Genomic DNA, 27,975 nt, shown 5'->3' on the forward strand with positions numbered 1-27,975 from the left:
GGGGAGGTGCTCAGCACATGGACATCTGGTGGCCAGGCTTCATCCGAGGAGGGCGCAGGACTGCGTGTCCCGCAACGCCGCAGTGCGGGCGCCGGGGGAAGCGTGGAGGGACGCGGGCGCTTCGGACCGGTGTGCGCCCCTAGACTTCTCCCAGCAGAGAAGGAAGTGTAGTCGTGGGGCGGCGGGAGGCGTGGACTCGCTGAACTTGAGCCGGAGTCTGGACGGCGGTCCTCGGAGCCGCGCGGTGAGCCACGCGGGACGGGGCGGGCCGCAGGGACCCCGGGCTCGGTGAGGACCCGGGGCGCGGGGAGAAACCCGGGCGGGGACAGCCGCGGTCGGGTTTCCAGGAACGCAGGGCCTCATGAGTTTCGGTTCCTCCGCTCGCATGGAGGCCTCGCTGGCTACGGAGGCTTGGGACCACCTTCTGCCAGAGTCTGGCAGGACGGACTCGGCTGGGACCCGGCTCAGAACTGTCCTAGCCGCAGAGACCGAGACTCCAGGTGGCACCCGGCAGTTCCCACCATAGCCCATGCCAGATTTATTTATTTATTTATTTTGGTGGAACTGGGGTTTGAACTCATGGCTCAGCTCTTGCAAAGCGGGTACTTTACCGCTTGAGTCAACCTCCAGTCCATTTTGCTTGGTTATTTTGGAGATGGAGCCTGGAGAACTATTTGTCCGGCTGACCTGGAACCGCGATCTTCCGTATCTCAGCCTCCCAAATAGCTAGGATTACAGACACCAGCGTCTGAGCCTTGCTGATTCGGTTCTTATGTAGGAGCGCCCTTTCCATTTTCTGGGGCCCAGGTCAGGCACTGGGAAAGTAACTTGATGGAACATTTAAAAAACGATGCCTGATCTTTTTTTCTTTTTTAACGAGAAGAGGTGTGCCGCCCGGGATGGGGCGGGGCGGGACGCCACGCCGGGAAGATCCGGGGCGCGGGGACCTCAGCGGAGAAGAACCGGGCGGGGACAGCCGCGGCCGGGTTTCCCAGAAAGCAGGGCCGGGCGGGTTTCGTTTCCTGCGCTCCTGTGGAGGCCTCGCTGCCCGCGGTGACTGGGACCACCTTCCGCCAGAGCAGGACGGACTCGGCTGGGACCCGGCTCAGAACGGTCCCAGCCGCAGACACCGAGACTCCAGGTGGCACCCGGCAGTTCCCACCATAGTCGAAGCCCTATCTGGTTTTGTTTTGTTTTTGTTTTTTGGTGGGACTGAGGTTTGAACTGGGGGCTTTGCTCTTGCAAGGTAGGTACTCTACTGCTTGAGCCCTTGGTTTCATTTTTGACGGTACCTTACTCTTGCTTTAAAGCCAGATTTGGGTTCCAGGCCAATTATCTTCTCCAAGCTGCCATCTGTAAAATAGTAGCAACGCTTTACCAACTGTTCCACTGAGAACAGTTCGTCTTTTCAAGCACTTGGGAAGCTGTTTCCATGGCTTCGAACTCATTTGAATGTAACCTCCCTGAATTTCAGTATCTCCATTGGTAAAATGAAGGTAGCTTGGAGCTATCTTCCTGCTCCAAAACACTTAGCAAGTCCTGGGTGAATAGAGAGATTTGTTATCATTGTTATCTGTCATGTTCATTACTGATCACACTTGTCCTCGAGGCCGCGCGGGACGGGGCGGACCGCAGGGACCCCGGGCGCGGTGAGGACCCGGGGCGCGGGGAGAAACCCGGGCGGGGACAGCCGCGGTCGGGTTTCCAGGAACGCAGGGTCTCGTGAGTTTCGGTTCCTCCGCTCGCATGGAGGCCTCGCTGCCCGCGGTGACTTGGACCACCTTCTGCCAGAGCAGGACGGACTCGGCTGGGACCCGGCTCAGAACTGTCCCAGCCGCAGAGACCGAGACTCCAGGTGGCACCCGGCAGTTCCCACCATAGCCCATGCCAGATTTATTTATTTATTTATTTTGGTGGAACTGGGGTTTGAACTCATGGCTCAGCTCTTGCAAAGCGGGTACTTTACCGCTTGAGTCAACCTCTAGTCCATTTTGCTTGGTTATTTTGGAGATGGAGCCTGGAGAACTATTTGTCCGGCTGACCTGGAACCGCGATCTTCCGGATCTCAGCCTCCCAAATAGCTAGGATTACAGACACCAGCGTCTGAGCCTTGCTGATTCGGTTCTTATGTAGGAGCGCCCTTTCCATTTTCTGGGGCCCAGGTCAGGCACTGGGAAAGTAACTTGATGAAACATTTAAAAAATGGATGCCTGATCTTTTTCTTTCTAAGGAGAAGAAGCAGGTTCATATTTTAAGATTTGAAGTCAGGGCCTTGTGCCTGCTTTGCAGATAGAGTTTTCATCTTTTTTTTTTTTTTTTTTTCAGTACTGAGACTTGACCTCAGGGCTTTGAGCTTGCTAGGCAGGTGCTGTACCACTTAGCCACTTGGCCAGCCCTTTTTGCTTTAGTTATTTTTGAAATAGGGTCTCACTTTTACACCCAAAATCTGTGCTTGCCTAGACTGTGATTCTCCTATTTATGCTTCCAGAGTAGCTGGGACTACAGGTGCTCCCACCATGCCCAGCTATTTTTTATTGCTTGAGTGGGGTCTTGTTAGCCTTTTCCAGGGCTGGCCTCCAACTACAATCATTCTTATCTCTACCCACCCCCACTCCCCAGCAGCAAGTAATACCAGCCTGAGCTGCCTCACCTTGCTCCAGGTTTTCGCTTTTAAAGTTAGTATTTCCTCATTGCTTTATTATAAGTAACATATGAACATATTCTTAGAATTATCCATTTTACATTTACAAATTGTAAGGAAATATAGGCCCCAAAAGTGACCACGTGGAGAGGAGTGATCTGGCCAAGAGATTCTTTATTGCGGGGTGGGAGAGGGAGAGAGCCAAGAGAGCCGAAAGAGAAAGAGAGAGAGGGGCTTAAATACCCCTCAGTGGGACTCAGCATGATCTGATTGGTTAGGATCTATGGTTCATGCTGATTGGAGGTTGGGGCAGAAGGAGGATTCAAGCTAGACTTGAGGCAAGACCTTGACCCTGGGAAACGGAAGCTTAAGGGTGCAGTAAGAACTGAAACCTATCGGCGCCATTATTGCCAACATTCCTCCCTTTTTTGTTTGTTAAGGAAGGGGGCTATTGCGCCAGATCACTCCTCTCCACGTGGTCATTTTGGGCCTACATTTCCAACACAAACAGCCCTGCAGGGAATTTCCCAGCAACCATCTCTTTTTTTTTTTTTTCCGATTTTATTTTTTTATTTTATTTTATTTTTTTATTATTCATATGTGCATACAAGGCTTGGGTCATTTCTACCCCCTGCCCCCACCCCCTCCCTTACCACCCACTCCGCCCCCTCCCTCTGCCCCCCACCCCCTCAATACCCAGCAGAAACTATTTTGCCCTTATTTCTAATTTTGTTGTAGAGAGAATATAAGCAATAATAGGAAAGAACAAGGGTTTTTCCTGGTTGAGATAAGGATAGCTATACAGGGCATTGACTCACATTGATTTCCTGTGCATGTGTGTTACCTTCTAGGTTAATTCTTTTTGATCTAACCTTTTCTCTAGTTCCTGGTCCCCTTTTCCTATTGGCCTCAGTTGCTTTTAAGGTATCTGCTTTAGTTTCTCTGCTTTAAGGGCAACAAATGCTAGCTAATTTTTTAGGTGTCTTACCTATCCTCACCCCTCCCTTGTGTGCTCTTGCTTTTATCATGTGCTCAAAGTCCAATCCCATTGTTGTGTTTGCCCTTGATCTCATGTGCACATATGAGGGAGAACATACGATTTTTGGTCTTTTGGGCCAGGCTAACCTCACTCAGAATGATGTTCTCCAATTCCATCCATTTACCAGCGAATGATAACATTTCATTCTTCTTCATGGCTGCATAAAATTCCATTGTGTATAGATACCACATTTTCTTAATCCATTCATCAGTGGTGGGGCATCTTGGCTGTTTCCATAACTTGGCTATTGTAAATAGTGCTGCAATAAACATGGGTGTGCAGGTGCCTCTGGAGTAACCTGTGTCACAGTCTGTTGGGTATATCCCCAAGAGTGGTATTGCTGGATCAAATGGTAGATCAATGTCTAGCTTTTTAAGTAGCCTCCAAATTTTTTTCCAGAGTGGTTGTACTAGTTTACATTCCCACCAACAGTGTAAGAGGGTTCCTTTTAACCCGAATCCTCGCCAACACCTGTTGTTGGTGGTGAGCAACCATCCCTTTACAGCATACAAGTTTTCCTACAATAGAAGTTCCTAGAAATTCAAAATGCTGATCTAAAATTATGTATATATTCATAGACCTTTTCATCCCTTTGCTATCCTTATGTACTTAAAAAACCCTAAACAATTGTATCTATTTATTTATTTATTTATTTATTTTGGCAGTACTGGGGCTTGAACTCACACTTACTAGTCAGGAACTCTGTGAGTCACTTATCCAGCCCTTTTTGGTGATAGGTTTTTTTCTGAGATGGGATCTGGCAAACTATTTGCCCAAAGCTGGCCTTGAAGAGATCTCCTGATCTCTGTCTCCTGAGTAGCTAGGATTAATAGGTGTGAGCCACCAGCCCCTGGCCCTAAACAATTTTAGTTATTTGCATTTTTAAATTGTGTGTTCATAGAGTTTTTAGAATACATAAATATTTTGTGGGTAAGTCCCCTTATTTTTCTTTTTTTAAAACTTCAGTTATCCCTATTAATTTCCTGTTTCAAATGAACTTGAGAATCTTTTGATTTCAATCCCCAAATATGCCATTGGGAGTTTTACTGGCATTATCTGACACTGGGTTTATGTCTGGAAAGGACTTTCTGGTTTGTCGATGTTAATCTTCCCAGCCAGAAAAATAACACTTCTTCAAAACAAAAAATAACATTTCTTCAAGCTTTGTTTTGCACAGTTTTCTTCATACCATGGTGGCTTAATTTTCTGTAAAATTTATTATTTAAACTGTCACTTTTTGAGTGGGATATTTTCTCCATTCTCTCTGATTGTTTATTTCTGACATAGGGTTTTTTTTTTTCCAGTACTGAGATTTGAACTCAGGGCTTCATGTTTGCTAGGCAGGTGCTCTACCACTTGAGCTTCTCAGGCCTTTTTTGCTTCAGTTATTTTTCTGATTGGGTCTCATACATTTTTTCTGGGGCCAACCTTGGACCTTGAGCCAAGGTAGTGTAGTTGAGATTACACACATAAACCACCATGCCTACCTTGTTTGTTGAGCTGGGGGTCTCACAAACTTTTTCCCCAGGCTGGCTTTGAACCTTAATCCTCCCAATTTCTGCCTCCCAAGTAGTTGGGATTATGAGTTAACCACCTCCCTCGGTTATTACTGATGAGACTCAGTAATAAAATAATTGGAACCTTGATCTAGGAAGCTGAAATCCAATTTTCTAAGCAACACTTACCTATCTACTTCTGCTTCCAGTGGGACAGAGACTTTTACTCTCACAAGTCCCAAGAAATTGCCTTGAAGACATCTGCTCAGCATTTGGGAATATTTGAGTCATCTGAGATCCACTGAATATTTTTAGTCTCACCTCCCTCTCCTGATCTGTGTAACTCTAAGGGCAGCAACACACAAAAGTCTATCCAGTGCTCATTTATTTGTTTTCACTTTTTTTTTTTTTGGTGGGACTGGAGTTTGAACTCAGGGCTTTGCTCTTGCAAGGTAGGTACTCTACTGCTTGAGCCCTTGGTTTCACTTTTGACAGTACCTTACTCTTGCTTTAACTCTGGAACCAGATTTGGGTTCCAGGCCAATTATCTTCTCCAAGCTGCCATCTGTAAAATAGTGGCAACGCTTAACCAACTGTTCCATTGAGCTGTTGAGATGTTTCATGTCTTTTCAAGTACTTGGGTAGCTGTTTTTATGGCTTCGAACTCATTTGAATGTAACCTCCCTGAATTTCAGTATCTCCATTGGTAAAATGAAGGTAGCTTGGAGCTATCTTCCTGCTCCAAAACACTTAGCAAATCATGGGTGAATAGAGAGGTTTGTTATCATTGTTATCTGTCATGTTCATTACTGAACCTACTGGCCTTAGTTGCAAATAGAGCAAAGTGACTCAAACTGGCTAGAACAGTAAGGAAGGTTATTGGTGGTTGGGGGTAAGGGAATGGGGTAGATTTCAGGATCAGTTCAGGGCTCAGTGTTGTCATCAACTCAAATTCATCCCCCCTTTCCTGTCTATCATTCTTAGTAAACCATGTTCCAAGCCTTAGGATCAGGGCTCTATGGTTTCCCACTCATATTCAGAGAAGTATGAGAGGCAAGTGGAGAGGAAGAAGCTGGCTTCTTTTAGAGGAGCCAGGTACCTCCTCAGTAATACTCTCTGGCTCTCAAATTAACTCAGGTGCCCAGTTTTGAACCAATCACTGTGACTGGTGAGTAGGAATTCTCTGATGTCTTAAATCAAGGTTTCTCAACACCTACACTACTGACTTTTGGGGTTAGATAAGTCTTTGTTGTGGTTCATCATAGCATCCCTGGCTTCTATCTGGTAGATGACAGAAGCACCCATCCCCAGTTATGGCAACCAAAAGTGTCCTCCAAGACTTTTCCATATTGGGGGGGGGTTAATAATCACTCCTGATTGAGAAGCATTGGCTTAAACCCACCAGGTTTCATCTTGGAACCAGGATGGGGTCAACTTCCTATAACACATTGCTGGATGGGGGGAGGAGTGAAGGCCACTGAAAATCTGGGCAGTCATGGGAAGTTAAGAAATTAATGCTCTGTAGACAGCACAGATGTCTACCACAATTCCTCTGAGCCTGGAAAGTTTCTGAATATTTAATTGCAGATTTTCCTGTGAGGGCACCGTGCATAAAATAATACCAAGGTGGAGGGTAAAACAAATGTACAGAATAAAGAGGGCTATACAGAGATAAGATGTATAGATAGATAGAGGATAGATAGTTAGATAGATAGATATAGATTAGATATAGATATAGATATATAGAAAGAAAGTGAGGCAGGGGTGCTCAGGCATTAATTAGGAAAAGAGAATAAAAAAAATTGAGTTTGGCAGAAGCTAGTTTTTATTGCAATCCTGAATATCCTTGGTCAGCTGTGATTGAGGTTGCACACTGGGACTAACAGTATCCAGTTGGCAGATATATTTTTGTTACAGCCTGTGTTGAAGTGTTGCAGGCCGGGGTCGAGGGTCCTTGCCGTCACAGGCCAGGGAACTGGCTCGTGAGGCAGCTGAATGATGAGCCAAAGCCAGTATATAAAGTGGGATTTATTAGAAGGAAAGGAAAGGCTACAGTTAGAGCAGTGCAGCAGAACCCGGAAGCCGGTAGCTCGATGCTCAGGTGAAGGCTGGGGTTTTTATGGATGCTTTAACTCTGGGTTAGATGGGGTTTTCTCATTGGCCATGGATTTATGGGCTTTCTCAGGTGAACTGGTATAGTTAGCACCTTTATTGGGGGAGGGGAAACAATCTTGAGAGCATTTTGCTCATCAGCCCTGTGGCAGATCTATCAGACCCTGAATCTTTTCTTTAGGATGTAGAAATGCTATTGCTCTCTGGAAGGGATGGGATACTCACTCAGCTGCCTTATGTCTCCAGACCCAACATTTTTTAATTTATTTTAATCTACATGGTTTTTAAAACACTTTCTGGCTTAGTTGCAAGATTTAATGTAAAGAGATTTGACATAAAAATCCAAATTTCTGGGTGCCTTTGAAAAATGTAAAGGTCCTCCACTACTGGACACTTTATCCTTCCAGAGCAACAGGTGTGTAACCCATGCCTTCTTTAGATAGAGCAGGACCTCCCCACCCCACCATCTTCTCTCTGGTCTCCCTGGCCTTGAGTCCAGGGGTCAGTTTCCTTTGTCATTGCATGTCAGCAGCTTTTTCCTATAGGACTGTAGGAAGAAGGTGAAATGATTGTACTCTTGCCTCCATCAAAAATGGAGACATGTCTACAGACTGACACAGGACAATCACCAGTTCAAGGCCAGCCTGGGCTATATAGCAAAACCCTGTTTCGAGAACCCCAAAACAAAACCAACAATTGGAGAAGTGAAAGATAGGCCAAAAGTCCACATTGCAAAGAACATGGAAGGCAGCATATTCCTTTATGGCAGTAAAGATAATTTTAACTCAGTTCACTCTTTTGAGTTCCCTGCCTAGCTCTTAAAGGGAATCCTCATAGCCAGGTGCTGGAGGCTCACATCTGTAATCCTAGCTACTCAGGAGGCAGAGATCAGGAGGATCACAGTTCGAAGTCAGCCCAGGTAAAATAGTTCCGGAGACCCTATCTCAAAAAAAACCCACCACAAAAAAGGGCTGGTGGAGTGACTCAAGGTATAGGGCCTGAGTTCAAACTCCAGTACTGAAAAAAAAAAAGGAATCCTTGTACTTCCGTAGGATATATGTGTTAGGCCATACGTATAACAGATAGATCCCAAAATATAATGACTCACTTATATTGACATGTATTCCTCACTTCCGTCTACCGCAGATGTTTCAGGTCTATGAGTCCCTCTCCTCTGAACAATTATTCAGGATCACACCCCCTTAGGGCACCACTATCTCCTGCATCCAGCTGACAGAGAACGAGCATATGTGTAGAGGAGGTAAATCTTCTCAGCCAAAGTAGCACAGGTCACATCCATTCATAAGCTATTGATGGTAGCTAGTCACATGACCATGTGGAGCTGCAAGAAAGGCTGGGAGATGAAGTCACAGCTGGCCCAACATGTCTCAGCTCCAACTCTGTTATGGTGGAAGGGCAGACAGATTTGATGGACAGCAAGTATTCTGTACCTTACGTAAAAATAGTGAGAGACTCCTTCTGGCATTGGAATCACATACATCCTTTGTTTAGCCAAGTAGTAAATATGCAGGAGATGTGAGGCTTCAGCCAATTCCAACTTTTTCTTCTAGCTATGGATAAATTGGGGCAGATCATCTCCTTGGGCCAGCTCATCTGCAAACAGTGTGACGAGATGAAATACTGCCAGAAGCAGTGCAAGCGTCTAAGACAGCGCGTGGAGGACCTGCTACTGCCTCTTCAGAGGCTCCAGGCCCAAAAAAAGAGGAACCTGCCCACTGATTTAACCCCTGTCCTGAGCCATTTCGAGGCTGCACTGGAGGAAGCTAAGAGGCTGATAGAAAAGTTCAGCAATAAATCCAATATCTGGAAGTTCCTAACAGCAGGTAATGATAGGATGCTCTTTCGTGACGTAAACAAGAGGTTGACACATGTCTGGGAGGCGCTCTCGCTGGTGCTTCAGATAAATCAACAGATCAGCCAAAGACACAGCTGGCCAGAGGAAGATCAAGAGGATGCAGAGGCAGACTTACAAAGTCTGAGAAAGGGTAAGCAGAGATTTTCTTGAGGTGGGGTGCAGTTGGGGGGCATTCTATTGTCCAAAGGAGCAGAAAGGATGAAGAAGTTTGAGCAACTGTATCTTCCTGTACCTCAGAAATCTTAACATCTCTGGGCCCAGATGTACTGGAGGCTGGTGACATTTGGGCAAGCCAGCATGGGGGAGGAAAGTTGATGTCAGTAAGTCTCTCTGATGTCACACCTGGGATTCCAAAAGCTCACTCCTTCCAGCCTCACCTTCTCCAGACCTCTCATTTAAGATGTAAATTGTCCACAAGGAAGAATTAAGTAATTTACTGTGATTGTAAATCTTGATTATCAATTTGATTGGATTGAGAAGCACCTAGGAGGTTAATAAAGTACACCTCTGAGTATGTCCAGAGAGAATTAGCTAAAGGATGAAAGCAGTACCGTCCCATAGGCTGGGAGCCCCATTGGAATAAAAGTAGAAAGATGAAAAACCAGCAAATGCAAACATTTTTTCTCTCTGCTTCCTAGCAGAGAAAGAACTGCTCCATTATCTGTGTCTTTCCCACCATGATGGACTAAAACCTCTGAAATCATGATCCAAAATAAATCCTTCCTCCCTTAAATTGTTTTCTCAAATATCTTATCACAGCAATGAAAATCTGACTAATATATTTATTAAGCAAATGCCAATTGAGTACAGTACACCAAGCTCTGATCTAAGTGTTAGGGATATAGCACAGAGCAAAATAGTCGAAATTTCTGCCTTCATAGAATGTAAACTCTGCTGATAGAGCTAAGTAAATTGTTTTATTTGAAGACAGTGAAAACCATAAAGATCCAGAATGAGGTGCAAAGTGACAGTGAATGCAGAGAGAATGGCAGGGTGATAGAATGACATTGGAATAGACACTGAATAAGGAGAAGGAGCTAGCTATGAGATGAGGGGTAAGAACAATCTGGACAGAGGAAATGAAGCAGAAGAGGGAAGTTCAGGTTGGTCAGGAGTGAGCAGAGACTGACCAGATAAAATGTAGTATAAGTCCTGGGACATGTCCTAGGACACCCCGCCTAGCACATACTCCTTTCAGGAAGTATCTGGTTGAGGACGTCCTTGGAATGCCTTTTGTGGTCAGCTCAGAGGCTGCTGCTCCTGATAAAGGAAGATATTTGCTCAGAAGGAAAGATTCTGGAACTAGCATGTGCACTGAGGGCTGGGAAACCTACCCTCAGATGATCTTTTGAGACTTAAAGCTACTTAAAGATTCATACACAGGGATTGCATCTCATACATGTAATTATAACAGAATGCATTATGGGTAAGGACATGTGCAATGTAAAGCAAGTTATATAACTTCCTCCTTTCAATTAAAGCTGTCAATCTTAAGAGGGTGGTTCCTCTTAACCCCCCTTTCAGCCCCAGTTACAGCCATAAATTGCAACATGAACAGGGGATTAGGGCCTTGTGCTTTTTTGCTCAGGCCCACTCTCATTCTGTGGGAGTGTATTTCTGCTTGCAATAAGTCTATGCTTTTCTTGTTATTTCTGTGTGTTTTGTCCAATTCTTTGTTTAATTTGCTAAGAACCTGGATTACTCATAGATACCCACCCTCCCTGATGGTAACAGGAGCAACAAATGCAAAGACCTTGAGGTGGTAATAAATATGGCACATGCCAGGAACTGCTAGAAGGCCAGGTGCCTTTGGTGCAATAGCAAAGGAGAGAGAGTGATATCAGATGAAAGTAGGGGAGTAAACCAGAAGATATAGGATCCAGACCATGCCAGGCCATGTAGGCATGAAAAGAAATTTAGATTTTCCTCTAAGAGTCATAGGAACTAGAGGTCCTTCATCATGTACCTCTCATGATTTCATTTTCAGTCAAAGAAAGTCACTCTGGCTTCCATGAGGCAAACGGACAAGAAATACCTCCGGGAGTGTATTTGTCAATTATTGCTGCACTAATACTCAGAGGCTTCAAGCAATAGTCATGCATTCCCATCCTCATGAATCACAGCTCCTCTAGGGTTCTCTAGATCTTACGTAGGCTTGATTGGGCTTGGCTCTAGGCATCAGGTTGAGTTTGAATCTGTTATGTATCTCATCGTGGAGTCCAGGCTTCAGGTTGCTAGATAGGGGTTGTACAAAAGTTACAAGGGATGAGGTTGCCTGTTTCTCCATACTTTTTTCCATTAGAGACTTTCCCAGTTTTAGTACTGAAGATCATGTGTCCCAAGAACTCTTCAGTCCTAGGAAAACTGGAATGGTTGGCCACTGTGAAGTATGTAAATTAGGATAGATTAGATTATGCTATAGTTTTAAAAGCAACAGCAATTCAATGTCTTACAGAAACAAGTCCATTTATCATTGAGGCAAAGTCCATGAGACCTTCCAAGGTGGATGTCCTCCTCCAGACATGTTTCAGTGGTATTTCAGTAATTTTGTGTTGATATAAATTTCCCTCTCCCAAAGCAGCCATGTTGGAAGCTTGAACAGAGTCAATGTAATGCTTCCCCTGGGAAGTGACACACAACTCTTTCACTTTCTTTCTTTACCAAGCAATTCACATAATTAGGCTTCAAGACATTTCCTGTGTGGTTCAAAGTAGAAAGATGAATGTTAGTATTTCTTACCCCAAGGACTAGGATATATAAAAACTGGTAGCCTGGTGGTTTTAACTAGAATTTTGGTTTTGATTAGCATGTGGTTTAAGTTAGCATTTCTGTTTTTGAATAATTTTCCCCTTTTTATTTCAGAAAATAAGGATTTAGAAGCTTTGCTGAGGCAGCTGGAAAACAATCTGAAAGAAATCAGGGAAACCTTGAAGCTCTGTAAGTTGTATGCCCTCTTGAAGCTCCCAAACTAGAAGTCTTCTTTTTACTAGAAACTCCAGCCTGCCCCTACTCTTACCATGCTCCGTTATCTGTGCTAGATGGCTGGAAGCAGCCCATAGGTTTTGGGATGTGCTCACAGCTAGCCCAGACTCCTGTCCATGAAATAGCATTTGAAGGGGGCTTCTTGACCAACAAGAAATCCCCTACCTCCTATCAAAATGCTAAAAACTTCCTCTAAGATAGCATCTAAGTCAGTCAGCATTCTGTTACTGTAACAAATACCCAAGATAATCAACTTACAAAGAGAGAAGGTTTGTTTGGCTCATAGTTTTGGAGGTTTTGGTCCATGATCAGTTGATTTTTTTTTATTTTGGAGCCTATGGCAAGATAGCACCTCACTGTGTGAGAGCATGGTGGAGCAAAACCACTCAGCTCATGGAAAGGAGGGTTTGCAGAGTGGCTCAAGCAGGTAGAACACCTGCCTAGGAAGCACGAGGCCCTAAGTTCAAACCCCCATACCACACACACACACACACACACACACACACACACACACAGACAGAAGAAGGGACTGGGGTCTCACAGTCTGTTTGGGGACATGCCCCTCGATATCCTAAAGACTTCCGACTAGGCTCCACCTCTTAAAGTTTCCACCACCTCCCAAGAGTACTTCCCTGGGGTCCAAGCCTTTAATACATGGGCCTTTGGGAGATATTCCAGAACCAAACTGTAGCAGCATCAATGCTTCACTTCACTTGCTGAATGTCAAGAAGAAATTTAAATCAAATTTAAAGTCCTAGCTCATTCATTCATTTAATAGAACTTTATGGCAGAGGCTGTGCACAGAGGTTAGCTAAGATGTAGAGGACACTGACTTTAGGGAGCACATGAATTGGGGGTGGAAGAGGAGAAGGAAAAAAGAGATAGTGAACATGTAACAGCAGTGCAGTTACTGAACTTGAACTATGTCCTTATTACATCTAAAGTGACTAGACATGGTACCCCTGGTGCCCCAGGGCCAAACTGTGTGGCAACAGTAGTAGGAAGAACTCTGAGATGAGAGAGATAGGGGTTAAACCTGGAAAGACCAGCAGGATTGGAAGAGGAAGGCAAGGAAGTGTACAACATGACTCTGCTAAACATCCAGCTGTGTCGCTACTGTCACTTCGCTCAGAGGCAGAGGAACCTCTCCCCTCAGTTGAGTCAATTGGAAGTTCCAGCCAGGCCCAGCTCTGGCTCATGGTGTAGAACTTCCCACTCACGTCACAAAGTTGCTGCTTCCCTTGGGCCACTTTCCTTAGTTCATAGATTTTTTTTTTTTAATCTCCTTCTGACCTGGGGCTGAGGTCAGATTCACAGAAACCCATGCAGAAGTTCCCACAAGATAAAATCAAGGAGATTAAGAAGGAACATCTTCTAGAATCCCCATGGATCCGGCTAAGGGAAAATGAATTCAGCACTCTTTACAAAGGAAAGTATTACAAATGTCCAGTGACCATAAAAGTATTCAACAAACCCCAGGCTAGAAACATTGGGTAAGTCATCTTGTATGATTCTCTCATATGTATCAATACTTTTTCTCTATAACTCCCCAAGGAAAGAGATGTATTTTCTCCATTTTTAGATGGGAAACCAGGCCCCAAAGGGTTAAATGACTTGACCCCTCCTATTAAGGAGCAGACTCTAAACTTGAACAACTCTCTTCCTACCTCAATTTTAGAACCTTTCCTCTATTATTCATGGATTTATGTAGTTTAAAATATATATTCCCTTTCATTCCTGTTTCTCAGTCCCCATCCCCTTCACGCACAATAATTCTAGTGTTTTCTTTGTATGTGTTCCTGTAAAGTATATGCTTTTATTATGCATTTTTAATTTTCACAAATGGAAATGATGTCTGTTCCTATTGTTCTTACTTTATTCACTCAGTGCCATGGGTTATGAAGTCCTTTCATTCTCACTGCTGTCATGGTAATGATCTGCCTTTTGCCCATTTTTTCCAGTGATGGAACCCAGTCTTCTTCCAATTTTCCCTCACTAAAAAATGCCACCATGCTGGGAACAGTGGCTCATGCCTATAATCCTAGCTACTCTGGCATCAAAATTGGGAGGATCAAAGATTAGGCTAACCCAGGCAAAAAATTCACCACAACCAATAAAAGCTGGTTGCAGTGGTACATGCCTGTCATCCTGGCTACACATAAATAGGATTGCAGTCCAGGCCAGCCCAGGCCTAAATGCAAGATCCTATCCCCAAAATAACTGTAGTAAAAAGGGCTACCTACATAAAGAGATACCTACACCATAGGTATCTCTTTATGAATCTGTATGAGAATTTCTTTTTGCAATGCTATGAGGTTGAACCCAGGAACTCACACATGCTAGGTTTCCTAGCAAGCATGAGGCCCTCAGTTCAATACACTCATGAACACAAAAGAAACATTTGGCTATAGATTGTGAAGTTACTTTTGGACTCTTCATTCTATTTTATTGATTTAAATGCCTTTCCTGATGCTAGAACTGTACTGTCTTGATTATGGTAGACTTGTAGTAAGTTTTTTTTTCTTTGAGGTATTGGGGCTTGAACTCAGGGCCTACACCTTGAACCACTCCACCAGCCCTTTTTTGTGAAGGGTTTTTTCAAGATAAAGTCTCACAGAACTCTTTGCCCAGGATGGCTTTGAACCACAATCCTCCTGATCTCTGTCTCCTGAGTAGCTAGAATTACAGGCATGAGCCACTAGCACCCGCAGACTTGTAGTAAGTTTTGAAATTAGGAAATATGAGATGAGTCTCCCAACTTTATTCTTTTTCAAAATCATCTTGGCTACCCTGGGTTCCTTGCATTTTCCTATGAATTTTAGGATAAGTATCAGTTTTTTTAGACAAACCAGCTAGGATTTTGATAGGCATTCTATTGAACCTATAGAATAATTTAGAGAATATACTATCTTAAAATATTAACTCTTCTGAACCATGAACATGGAAAAGGATCACCTTTTCAACTATTGTTATTAAAGAAGAAAAAAAGCCAATGAGGAGTTAGATAGGGGTTGCACTGAACTTGTGACTCAATTTGGAGAGTGTGGCCATCTTAGTAAGTCTTCCTATCCAAGAATAGGAAAGACATTAGTCTTTCCATTTATTTAGATCTTTTTTACATTTCTCCAGTGTTTTAGGTATGAATATTTCAGGGCACTTAGACGTCTGTTAAATTTCATATATTTTAATCTCTTTGTGTCATTGTAAATGAAATTGTTTTCTAAATTTCATTTTCAGATGATTGTTTAATGCAAGTACAGAGAACTACAACTGATTTGTTGTAGGCTTTGAACCTGCTCTGTTTCCTTAGACAAATGCCATTTCTCTTTGAGTCCCGAGTTCCACATTCAGTGCAAATGAGCAAGTTGGATTGAGCTGGTGGTTTCAGTGATTTTTTTTTTTGAAACAGGATCTCAGTGTGTAGCCCAGACTGGCCTTAAACTTTGGATTCTCTGGCCTCAGCCTCCAAAATGCTGGAATTACAGATGTGTACCACCACACCCAGCTTAATGATCTTCTTTAGTAATTTACCTACCCACATTCTTGAGGGCCCATGTCCTGGAAGGGATTTTGTTCATAAAATTTCATTTAATAAATAAGTGATAACTAGTTTCCTTATTTTTGCTATTCAAGGACATACACCACAATCTTATCAGAACACTTGCTAAATAAAACATTACAGCCTAGCCAGGCACCAGTGGCTCACACCTGTAATCCTAGCTACTCAGGAGGCAGACATCAGGAGGATCACAGTTCAAAGCCAACCTGGTCAAATAGTTCATGAGAACCTATTTCAAAAAAAACATATCACAAAAAATAACTTGTAGAATTGCTCAAGGTGTAGGCCCTGAGTTCAAACCCCAGTATTGCAAAAAAAAAAAAAAATTACAGCCTAAAACAGTAATATAAACTTGACATCTTAGTTTGCCTATTAAAGCCTTATAGGTCATAAAAATACAATTCTGTGTGGTTGTTTGAAATTCCAAAAAGTGACTCTTGACAGTCACTCAGGAACTAATTCTGCTGCCAAGTTCATCTGAGGGGTTTCACATGCTGCCATCAGCAACCAACCTCAGCACACCAGTTTTCCCCAACCCCCCAAGAGATGCTGATGGTGTCTCAACCACACACATGCACACTACCCTATTCTACAAAGGACCTTCCATTCTGAACTATTAATCTCCCCTTTCATCCTCATAGAATAGTGAGACACACTTTCAATAATGAGATCAGAGCCATGAAGAAATTTGATTCTCCCAATATCCTGCGTATATTTGGAATTTGCATCGATGAAACAGGTAAGGAGGGTTTCTTGGTTAAACTCTTGATAGGCTGGACTATACCTTCTGCATTTCAATTTTTTTCCTTAAGAGCAGCTGAAAGGGTGGTATCTGCACAGTATAGTTATTATCAAAGCTAATTGTTTTTGTGTGTATGTGTCAAGATGCAAGTTCCTTTCTTCTTTCAGGAGAGTGGGGCTTCAACCCAAGGGCTGGTTTGAGCTAATATGGCTTTCTTGGAAGTCCTGGAAGTCCTTTGGGAACCCACAGGGTGCTTGTTCAGATGCTGGCCTGGGTGATGGATACATTTTGTTGCTACAAAACATTATAAAGCTGCCTGACCCAAACAAACAATAATAATAATGATGCCTTGAGCATCATTATTGGGCATCGTTAGTGTAGGTCAAATCTAAAAACTCAATTAATCTTCCCCTTTACCAAGTACCTCATGGGTCAGATTCTTTATTTTTATTTTTTAATATGGCTGCATTTTCTCACAAAGTATGGTCTCTCCTGCTGTTCATGTTTTGCTGCCGTTGCTTAGAGAGAGGAAAAAGCAACTATCTACTTACCTTTCTAGAAGTTTGTCCACAGCCTCAGGCCAACCTGATTTCAAAGCATAGAATCCCAGTCTAAAGGAAACTTGTAGTAATATTTATTCTCCTGGGTGATGGCTGAAGTGACTGACTCAACCTCTGTGTGTTGGTTCTTGCATCTTAAGCTATGACCTGAGATTCTGACTTCTTGTCTGAGTTACCCATGCCAGTCCCTTGTGCCTGTGTATCCTTATTCCTTCCACACATATGTGCTAAACTCCTCATGAGCACCTTGTGAACAAAACACACATTTCCAGGCCTCTTGGAGCTTACAGTTGAGTGGGAAGAAGACAGCTCTCAGATAATTACTCAAACAAATATAGAATGACGATATGCCAAAAACCATGAAGAGCACAGGAATTCTAGGGGTATTTGACCCATTCAGGAAATAAAGGAGCAAACTGTGTGAGGCAGAAGTATAGGGCTGGCAGATGAATGGCTCATAGCAAAGCCAAATGTATCTCTGCAGAGAGAAAGGGAGTGGTGGTCTGTAGGTAGCAGAAACTCTGAGTAGTGTTGGGTTTTCATAGTATCTGATTCCTCTCCAACAGAGAATCCACCTCAATTTTCCATCATCATGGAGTACTGTGAACGTGGGACCCTGAGGGAACTGTTGGATGAGGAAAAGAACCTCACATTTGGTGTGCGCATCTTCCTAGTTATGGGAGCTGCCAATGGCTTGTACAGGTACCAGATGGGGTGAAAGGGCACTACAAAAAACTGGATAATGGGAGAATAGGCTGGAAGCCTCAGTCAATCTCTCTTCCATCTATTATTTCACTGTAGACTCTGATTATAGCACCCTTGACTAGAGGAGGACAGGAGGCATAACCTAGTCAGTACCAGCTCCCAGAATAATGGTTTGAATTTAGTGTCCAGGCCACTCTTATGGACTTGAGCAGGCCCTACTCTTAGAGTTGCCAGATTTACCAAATAAAAATATGCATACCCAGTTAAATTTAAACTTCAGATAATTTTATGAATATATCTTAAGTTGAGCTGGAAGATTAGCTCCAGTGGTAGAGCACTTGCTTAGTAAGCAGAAGGGCCTGAGTTCAAACCCTAGCACCATCAAATATGTGCTAAATATTGCATATGCTGATTTTCAGAGATACCAAATTTCACATAAACAAGAAATGTTTTTCTTTAGTGTAACTATGTCCCATGCAATTTTGGTATATACTTGTATTTTTAAAAATGTATTGTTTGTCTAGAACACAAATCAACTGGGTGTTTTCTATGTTAGCTGGTGGTTCTACCTACCCTCACACAGAGTATAGGGTGCCTTTAGTTCATGAGTCACAAAAGGTCTGTCACTCTCAAACTACCTGTAGTATTTTTTCATATCCACAGTATTTTTACATCAGTATTTTTATTTAACATTTTTCTTTAAATGAACTCAATTTAAAAGATCTAAATTAAAAAAAAAAAAAACAGTGTCACTTGCCACAAATAGGTGACCACAAATGAAGCCAAAACAGTGAAATTAAATTCTGGCTAGATGTGGCTACGTGCCAGAAGCACTATATACTTCAGACCCGTATCCTCTATGTACAAAGGTGATAAGAGTTGAATTAGAGGTGTGATAAGAACACCCAATACCAAACAGACTTATTCCTTGATGTAATCAGAAAGATTGGAATAAATTAAAGGAAGAAAATTTTTCCTGTGTGTAATCTTGTATACTGTTATATCACCGTACCTTTGGGAATACTATCTTAGCTGCTTATTTGAGATCACAGTTTATCTTTTCTCAACTCCTGAAACTAATGGGTTTGATGAGATGTAATTTTGGATGCTGTAGGGGGCACTGTTAGTCTCCCATCCAAATACCCTCTGCTCTTTACCAGCTCTATGTCCCCATCCCCCACTCAGCATCTTTGCTGCTAACAGCTCAAGGTTGCAATCTTCAGAGATTATCCTTCGCCCTTGGAGGTAGCTGAAAGTGCCCCGGAGTTTTATACTCTGACATCCCAGTCCTTAGCTACTAACTGACTGATGGAGTACAAGAGTTGAGGTCTTTTGCCTCCCCTGAGGTATAATTATTACCCAGACATCTCTTGTTAAGTAGAATGAGCTGGGACTGCACCTGAAATTGTACACCTTTGCTTGACTTCTCCTTCCCTGTCTTGCTTCTTCCTCTCCCTCATGAGCTTCTCCTGGGAAAACCTTCTTAGTAGGTCACTCGTCAGTAGTCGTTAGTAGGTCAGGTTCTCCTGCTTCTGGGAGAACCTGAGCTAAGGCAGACACTGTGACAATTGCCCAACCTGGCATGCAGGGCTCCATTAATCCAAAACACTTGCCTATAAGCGGAGAGAACCCCAGCTTCATATTCTGTTTTAACCAGAAGGGTCCTAGGCCTGGTCCCACCAGCCAGCTATGCCTCTGAGTACTTTGGTTCAACACTTCCTAGGCAAAGCTCCTCAGAGAGTCCTTAATTATTGTCTATGTAAAGTGACTCTGGTGACAAATTGCACCCACTCCCTAAGGGCTGTCACACTTGCCTGCATGATGCATCAGCTCTGCTGTTCTCACATATTGTCAGATCCCATGTCTGTCTCAGTTCTCCAAGCTCTCCATGGATAGCTACCCATGAGGAAGGCATGGTACCGGCCAGCCTGTTATCACAGTAATGACTATCTGTGCAAAAGTCATTAATGCTCCATGCCTTTGGTTGTGTCAGGCTACACCATTCGGAAGCACCTCAGCTCCACAGAAACATCAGGAGTACAAACTTCCTGGTAACTGAAGGCTACCAAGTGAAGGTGAGCACCCTTCAGGGCCTCTTTGGGTGGGCCAAACCTGTGTGACCATTTTGTGCTAAGAGAGGGTCACAAGTGTGTCAGAATGACTCTGCCTGCTTATTTCTCTCCTTAGTTTTAGAACTAAGTGCAATTCTTCCCCAGCTTATATAGCTCCCTGTGTGCCCACAATAGTGCAGACTCCTCCTTTGCCTCCCACTCTGATGCTTGCTTCCCTCACCCCTAGCAGGGATGAGCTAAGACTCATTTCCCCTTTGATGCCTAGACACCACTTCTACCATCCTACAATACAATACCCACCAGGGGCCAGGGGCCAGTGGCTCATGCCTGCAATCCTAGTACTTGGAAGACTGAGATCAGGAGGATAGTGGGTCAAGGCCAGCCTGGACAAATAGTTCAAGAGGCCCCATCTCCAAAAATAACCAGAGCAAAATGGACTACAGGTGTGGCTGAAGTGGTAGAACATCTGCTTTGTAAGCACAAAATCCTGAGTTCAAACCCCAGTCCCAACAAAAATTTTTTAAAAATCCACCAGGGGATTTTCTTAGATTCAACTGGGTATTCAGACTCACAGAACTGTCATGAGCCACACTTGGCATTCAGGATCACTTAGATGAGTCTGTAGGAAATATAGCTTGCCAGCAGTATCAAACTCTTCTCTCCACCAGGAGTTCCCACAGTCATCCAAGCTATATTGTCCTTGTCCCTACCCAGTTTCTAAAGAAAGAGGTTCCCACCAGGTGGGTGTGAGGCTATCCTGGCTCAGAAGTTTATGACCTGCCACGAGTCAATATCTTCCCCTCCCCCTATACTGGGGATTGAACTCAGGACCTCACACTGCCACTGGAGCCATGTCTCTAGTCCTTTCTTGGCTTTTAGTTTGCTTTTCAGGTAGGGTCTTATACTAAGTGTACGAGCTGGCCTCAAACCTTGATCCTCCTACCTCTACCTCCTGTCAATATCACTTATATCAGCCCTAGAGGTATATCTTCCAATGTTCCTTCAAGGGAAGATCAGTTAGTTCCCATTTAGAAGATAAGCTACAAAAGACAGCATATAAACTGGGTGCAATAACTCAAGAAGAGGTGGAGAATCAGGAGGCAGAGATTAAGAGGATCCTGGTTTGAGGCCAGCCCAGGCAAAAATTTCGAGAGATCCCCATCTCAACAAATGGCTGGGACTAGTGGTATGCACCTGTCATCACAGCTACAAGGGGAAGCATAAATAGAAGGATCATGGTCGAGGCATAAAGTGAGACTCTATCTCAAAAAATAAATTAAAAAAGGGCAGAGAGCATGGCTCAAATGGCAGAGCACCTGCTTAGCATATGTGAGGCCCTGAGTTCAAACCCTACTACCACAAAAAAAAAAAAATAGGACAGCATGCCTGTCAGTTATACATAGTCACCTGATCCACCAACCCGTACACAAAAGCAGTTTGCCACTCAGCGGTCACATTACTTTGGTGCATAGGTGACAGTCTATCTTTATCAGGTTTTCAGGGGAACAGAGCTAAAAAGTTACCAAAAATCTATCATAACTTGTTTCATTTGCTCTGAAGAACAAAGGGTTTTGTTAAATTGTTGTTCACAATTCCCAAGTTCTAAAAGAACTTTTTTGTCATCCATAGATGGTTTTCTTGCTTCCAGCCTTGTGAATGTAAGGGATAGCCCTACATTAGCAGAAAACAGGATTTTTCTGCTTTTCAGGTGCCTTTCCCCCATCTGAGTATCTTACCCTTTTCTTGACTTTGCTCCTGGATTTGGGTATCTGGCTGAGTTTGGGGCTGGTAGTTTTCTGCACACAGATGACACTAATGGCAGCTGTGCATGGAGCAAAGACATACATTCCAATTAATTGTGCTACGGTCACTGTGTGACCATGAAGGGTTGACAAAGATAGCTCATACTTTTTAAGTAAAATTCAAAGGAATGGACTGATAACACTACAGAGTCAGGTAGAACAGAGGAAGTTCCTGCATCATTTTTTCATCTGCTTTTGGAAGGAAGCAAGTCATGTGTTGGCTCCATGAATTCTTCTCCACCTTCACTAAATGGAGCTGAGTCCTTCACTGTGAAAGCCCTCTACCTAATACAGTATTACCAATACAGTATTACTAGTATTACCAAATCTTACAGCAGCTCTGGAATTATTATCTCAAGTAAGCTTTCCTGGCATCACCCCCATTTTATAGTCTCTTTATGTTTCCTTTGATTGTTGTATTATGATAAATTGAACCTATAATGTCAACCAATATCGTAGCCACACAGTCAGAAGATATGATTTGAAACAAATCCCTAAGGGAAAAAAACACCCCTTGACAATCATTTCTCACACTAACTCCCTGACCTCTACCCCTCCACCCCAGATCTTGCTGTTTCTTTCTGCCACTAATTCATCTCTTTATCTAGCTTGCAGGATTTGAGTTGAGCAAAACACAGACTTCCATCAGTTGCAAAACTAACGGAAATGACTCAGAGAGAGTCAACTCTACAGCATATGTCTCACCTCAGGGACTGAAAAATGTGTATAGTAAATATGACATGAAAGCTGAAATATACAGGTATGTTCACGTTCTTGTGCAGATTCTAACCCAGCTAAACAGGACAGGAAAGTCCAAGTCAAACTCCTCTCCTGAGGATCAGCTTAATTTATTGAACAGAGTTGAGTGGTAACCAGAAAATTCACTGAGTTTTCTGGAAGTGGCTAGATGAATATGGGAGAAAGGAAATTGTTATATGATTCTCAGTTTCTTGGTTTTCTTTTAGCTTTGGAATTGTTCTCTGGGAAATCGCCACTGGGAAGATCCCATTTGAAGGTGAATAACATGAAGGCTGGCTTTGTGGGTTCTGTGTTTGGGTCCTCTTCCAAGAGATCAGAAATTCCCCATCAGTGCTGTCCTGGGCACTTGGTTCTCCAATGTGCAAACTGTCTGGGGTGTCCAGTGGAATCATGGGAAACTCTTGTTTTGTCCATTCTTTCAAGTCCCTAGTTCCCATGCCAGCCAATCAGCATCCAGAGAGATGTGTTTGAGAATACCACAGCAATTTTTTTAAGCTTCCCATCTATCATTTCCATGCCAGACTGTGATAATAAGAAGATCTACCAACTGGTGGTTGCAGAGCGGCACCAGGAGCCTGTGGGTGAAGACTGTCCTTTAGGGCTGCAGGACATCATTGATGAGTGTCGAGCCTATGAGCCCTCTGGGCGACCCTCTGTTGATGGTATGGAACTTTCTGGTGTAAAGAGCAGGAGCAATAAGTTCATTTCACATTTGTGAAACATTTTGTTTTCAAAAGAAATTAGTCCACATTCAGGGGTGGCTTTGCCCTCCAGGGGGAAATGTGGCAATGTATGAAGACATTCTTGGCTGTTACAGCTCAAAGAAGGGGGAGTAGGGTGTGTTCCTGGCATCTAATAAATAGATGCCAGGGATGCTACTCAGTTTCCTAAAAGGCATGGGACAGGGCTGGGGGTGTAGCTCAGTGGTAGCATATGGGAGCCTCTGGCTGGAGTCCCAGAACTGAAAGAAAAAAAAAAGAAACTCAAACCTCAAATAAATCAGACAACCCTCCACAACAAAGAATGATCCAGCTCAGATGTCAGTACTACAGGTGTTCAGAGACTCTGCCCCAAGGACATTTAAATAGTCTAAAGTCGGTTGGGAAGGCAAGTTACTATCCTGTGACCTATTGTCCTTCTTCCTTCCCTTCCCCCCTCCCTCCCTCCAGTCCTTTCCTCATCCTTCCTTCTTTCCTTCACTGTTTTCAGTATTTTATCATGTCATCTGCTGCTTCTTGGCAGCTTCCTTCCTCTGTCTCCCTCCCCAGGAGTATCTGCCTCTCCCAGTCTGTATCCCAATCTCCCAGACTTTCCACAGAGCACCTGACAGAGGAGAGAGGGATTCATACACAGCTTCTCTGGAATGGGAAAATATTTCCATTGAAGTTGCTGCAGAGTTCAAACACAAAATGGTTTTTTTCTTATTTTTATCATGCTATATATTATAGTATAATCATGTATAAAATATGCATGTGCAGTTAAAATATTAAAGTGAAAGAACATCACACAGCTCCCTTTGTTAAGGACAAGAACATTGCCACTTACTCAGAAGCCATCTAAGATGTGAGTTTACCCCTCCCACAAAGTATTCAAAATTGACCAAGTAAGAGGAGAACTTCATATCACAAAGGCACAAGTACAGATGGTTTTGGCATCAGCAAATCATGAGGAATGCAATTTCTACCTATGATGAAGTAAAATGCACATGTCTTTGTGTTTCTAGCTTGGCTCTAAGCTCCTTGGTCTTGTCTCAATTTCTGTTTATTCATTCATAGGAATCTTAGAGAGACTGTCTACCTTTACCGAAACCTAAACCAAGGGGTCCCTGGACAAGAAGTTGGGAGAGGCACAAACTGGACATCTCTTATATCCTTCAGCATCGAGTTATTGATGGGTGCAAGGAGGCAGTCAGTACTTCTCTATTTTGAATAGAAAACCCTCCCAGCCATTCAAGACATCCCACTCCCAATAATATTCCCAAAATATGCTTTTGATAATAATTGCAGATGATTTGCCAAATTTGATAAATGATTTTCTATGTCTACACCTCTTGGCATCGTAACTTCATGGCTCTTTTTATCAAGAAGTGGAGTCTGATTCCCTACCATGTGAGTCTGAGCTGGCGTGGTGACTTGATGTGGTCAATAGAACATGGAAAAAGTGATGGTAGGCCAGTTCCATGCCTGGGCTTCAAAAGGCCTTAAAAATAACCATTCTCTCTCTTGGAACCCTATTCAGCCCTGAACTAACAGGGCTAGCATGCTGGAGAATGAGATACCACACGGAACAGAGAAGACCTACCCCAGCTGAGCTCGTGCTAGGCCAGCCAGCATAACAGTCGAACCAGTTACATGAGTGAGCCCAGTCAAGGCCAAAGAAAGCCAGCTGAGCCCAGCCTCCATTGCCCCTTCACATAATTATAAGCTAAATAAATTTATTGTTGATTTAAATCACTCAGTTTTGGGGTGGTTTGTTACATAACAGTAATAACTGAACAAGCACTGTACAGCCTTTCCTCTTACCCATTGAATTAAGTACAGACTTTCCATTTGGATACCCATGACTTTATATCTCTGACCCCATCTGATCTGACTTTTTCCACATTAGGTCCCAGAGCGCTCTAGTTTTGTGTGGGGGTGGGACACTGGGGTTTGAACTCAGGGCTTCATGCTTGCAAAGCAGGTACTTTACTGCTTGAGCTATATCTCCGGTCTATTTTGCTGGAGATGTGGGGGAGGTGTCTTGCAAACTATGTACATGGGCTGGCCTTGAACTATGATCCTCCCTATCTCAGCCTCTCAAGTGGCTAGGATTATAAATGGCATGAGCCACCAATGCCAAGCAAGCCCTCAAATTTTGATGATTTATTAACTGAACCAAAGTTTGTTTACTCATCACTCAAAAAGGCCAGTGACTGAAGTTGTTAGGGCAAGGAAAAAGATATATTTGAAAATCTAGCAAGCTAAAAGATGGGAGGCTGTCAGCAACATAAAACATCTTAGGAGACTCAGGTAAGCAAAAAGGCTTTATAGGGAGGAAAAGGAGAAGGGAGCAATGGGCAAGAAAAAAATCGATCCCTAGAGACTTCTAAGTGCTGGTACAGTGGCCTGGAACTGGACATTTCCTTAGTTATGCCTATCTTGGTGTGTTGGAGAAGAGAGATGAGGTAAGTTCAAATCAACCTTATAGTTCCAGGCAAAAGATTTCTTGAATGATTAATATGTCTACACACAGAGTTGAGAAGAAATCTGATTCAATGGTTAGCAAAGTAAACAGATATGACTGCAGAGATGCCAACATTTTTCATCCTGTTCTAGTCTCTCATCGGACATGTGCAGGCCTAAGTAAAGAATCAAGGCTTTCACAAAAAGTGCCTTTCAAACTGGGCACCTATAATCCTTGGGAGGCTGAAATCAGGAGGATCATGATTGGGGCCAGCCCAGGCGAATAGTTTTTGAGATCCCTATCTCCAAAATAACCAGAGGAAAATGGACTGGAGATGTGGCTCAAGTGATATAGAATGCCTCCTTTGCAAGTGTGAAGCCTTGAGTTCAAACCCCTGTTCCACCAAAATAATAAATCTCCAGGGCACTGTATCTAATTTATTCCTAATATTTATTTATGAAAAGTTTCAAATACAAAGAAGAGTCAGTAGAATTGTACTGTGAACATCCACAGACACACCACTTAAATCTCCAATGAGCAATTTACTGTATTTGTTTTATTACGTATCTGTCCATCTGTCTAGGCTTCCTTCTATCCATTAATCCATCCTAATTTTTTATGTATTTAAAAGAAAGTTACGACCATCAGTATACTTCAGACACATGAGAACTTATACAATTAACTGCAGGGTTTTTTTTGGCAACACTGGGATTTGAACTCAGGGTCTCATGCTTGCTAGGCAGGCACTTTAACCACTTGAGCCACTCTACTAGCCCTTTTTTGTGAAGGGTTTTTTTGAAATAGGGTCTGGTGAACTATTATGTCCCTGCTGGCTCTGAACCATGATCCTCCTGATCTCTGCCTCCTGAGTAGCTAGGATTATAGGCGTGAGCAATCTGCGCCTAGCAGTTCTATTTTTTTTTTAAATTTTTTTGGGGGATGGGAGAGGTAAAATTTTCATATGGTAAAATGCATATAACTTATTTATTTGATTGTTTCTTTCTTTTGAGTTACTAGGAATCAAACCCAGTGCCTTATACATGCTAAACAAACACTATACTACACAATCTTATTTTTTTTTTCATTTTTCTTTTATTATTCATATGTGCATACAAGGCTTGGTTTATTTCTCCCCCCTGCCCCCACCCCCTCCCTTACCACCCACTCCACCCCCTCCCGCTCCCCCCCTCAATACCCAGCAGAAACTATTTTGCCCTTATCTCTAATTTTGTTGTAGAGAGAGTATAAGCAATAATAGGAAGGAACAAGGGGTTTTGCTGGTTGAGATAAGGATAGCTATACAGGGCATTGACTCACATTGATTTCCTGTGCGTGGGTGTTACCTTCTAGGTTAATTCTTTTTAATCTAACCTTTTCTCTAGTTCCTGGTCCCCTTTTCCTATTGGCCTCAGTTGCTTTAAGGTATCTGCTTTAGTTTCTCTGCATTAAGGGCAACAAATGCTAGCTAGTTTTTTAGGTGTCTTACCTATCCTCACCCCTCCCTTGTGTGCTCTCGCTTTTATCATGTGCTCATAGTCCAATCCCCTTGTTGTGTTTGCCCTTGATCTAATGTCCACATATGAGGGAGAACATACGATTTTTGGTCTTTTGAGCCAGGCTAACCTCACTCAGAATGATGTTCTCCAATTCCATCCATTTACCAGCGAATGATAACATTTCGTTCTTCTTCATGGCTGCATAAAATTCCATTGTGTATAGATACCACATTTTCTTAATCCATTCGTCAGTGCTGGGGCATCTTGGCTGTTTCCATAACTTGGCTATTGTGAATAGTGCCGCAATAAACATGGATGTGCAGGTGCCTCTGGAGTAACAGTCTTTTGGGTATATCCCCAAGAGTGGTATTGCTGGATCAAATGGTAGATCGATGTCCAGCTTTTTAAGTAGCCTCCAAATTTTTTTCCAGAGTGGTTGTACTAGTCTACATTCCCACCAACAGTGTAAGAGGGTTCCTTTTTCCCCGCATCCTCGCCAACACCTGTTGTTGGTGGTGTTGCTGATGATGGCTATTCTAACAGGGGTGAGGTGGAATCTTAGTGTGGTTTTAATTTGCATTTCCTTTATTGCTAGAGATGGTGAGCATTTTTTCATGTGTTTTCTGGCCATTTGAATTTCTTCTTTTGAGAAAGTTCTGTTTAGTTCACCTGCCCATTTCTTTATTGGTTCATTAGTTTTGGGAGAATTTAGTTTTTTAAGTTCCCTGTATATTCTGGTTATCAGTCCTTTGTCTGATGTATAGTTGGCAAATATTTTCTCCCACTCTGTGGGTGTTCTCTTCAGTTTAGAGACCATTTCTTTTGATGAACAGAAGCTTTTTAGTTTTATGAGGTCCCATTTATCTATGCTATCTCTTAGTTGCTGTGCTGCTGGGGTTTCATTGAGAAAGTTCTTACCTATACCTACTAACTCCAGAGTATTTCCTACTCTTTCTTGTATCAACTTAA

At 43.1% G+C, this 27,975-nt stretch overlaps 1 protein-coding gene across 3 annotated transcripts; it reads left to right on the forward strand.

Moving 5' to 3' along the window:
- Positions 1-24,795, forward strand: Mlkl (mixed lineage kinase domain like pseudokinase). 3 transcript variants are annotated; one of them, XM_074055658.1, is made up of 11 exons: positions 1-288; positions 8,860-9,294; positions 12,027-12,101; positions 13,456-13,639; positions 16,347-16,444; positions 17,574-17,709; positions 19,706-19,787; positions 22,195-22,346; positions 22,552-22,601; positions 22,867-23,007; positions 24,121-24,795. In XM_074055658.1, exons 2-11 carry the CDS (start codon positions 8,862-8,864, stop codon positions 24,156-24,158), a joined length of 1,389 nt encoding a protein of 462 aa, XP_073911759.1. In that variant the 5' UTR covers positions 1-288; positions 8,860-8,861; the 3' UTR covers positions 24,159-24,795. The 3 variants fall into 3 exon arrangements, with proteins under 3 accessions (XP_073911759.1, XP_020035251.2, XP_073911758.1); XM_020179662.2 differs by having other exon boundaries at positions 1-244; XM_074055657.1 differs by lacking the exon at positions 1-288 and adding an exon at positions 939-1,246.
- Positions 24,796-27,975: the final 3,180 nt, after the last annotated feature.

Source organism: Castor canadensis, chromosome 15, assembly GCF_047511655.1.
Source record: "Castor canadensis chromosome 15, mCasCan1.hap1v2, whole genome shotgun sequence".
Taxonomy (NCBI): domain Eukaryota; kingdom Metazoa; phylum Chordata; class Mammalia; order Rodentia; family Castoridae; genus Castor; species Castor canadensis.

Excerpts from the sequence above, each read along its gene's own strand:
- Mlkl (XM_074055658.1), top strand. The coding sequence starts at position 8,862 with ATGGATAAATTGGGGCAGATCATCTCCTTGGGCCAGCTCATCTGCAAA. Across the intron at positions 16,445-17,573 it reads AATTTGCATCGATGAAACAG|AGAATCCACCTCAATTTTCC; the intron begins GTAAGGAGGGTT and ends CCTCTCCAACAG. Across the intron at positions 23,008-24,120 it reads TGGGCGACCCTCTGTTGATG|GAATCTTAGAGAGACTGTCT; the intron begins GTATGGAACTTT and ends ATTCATTCATAG.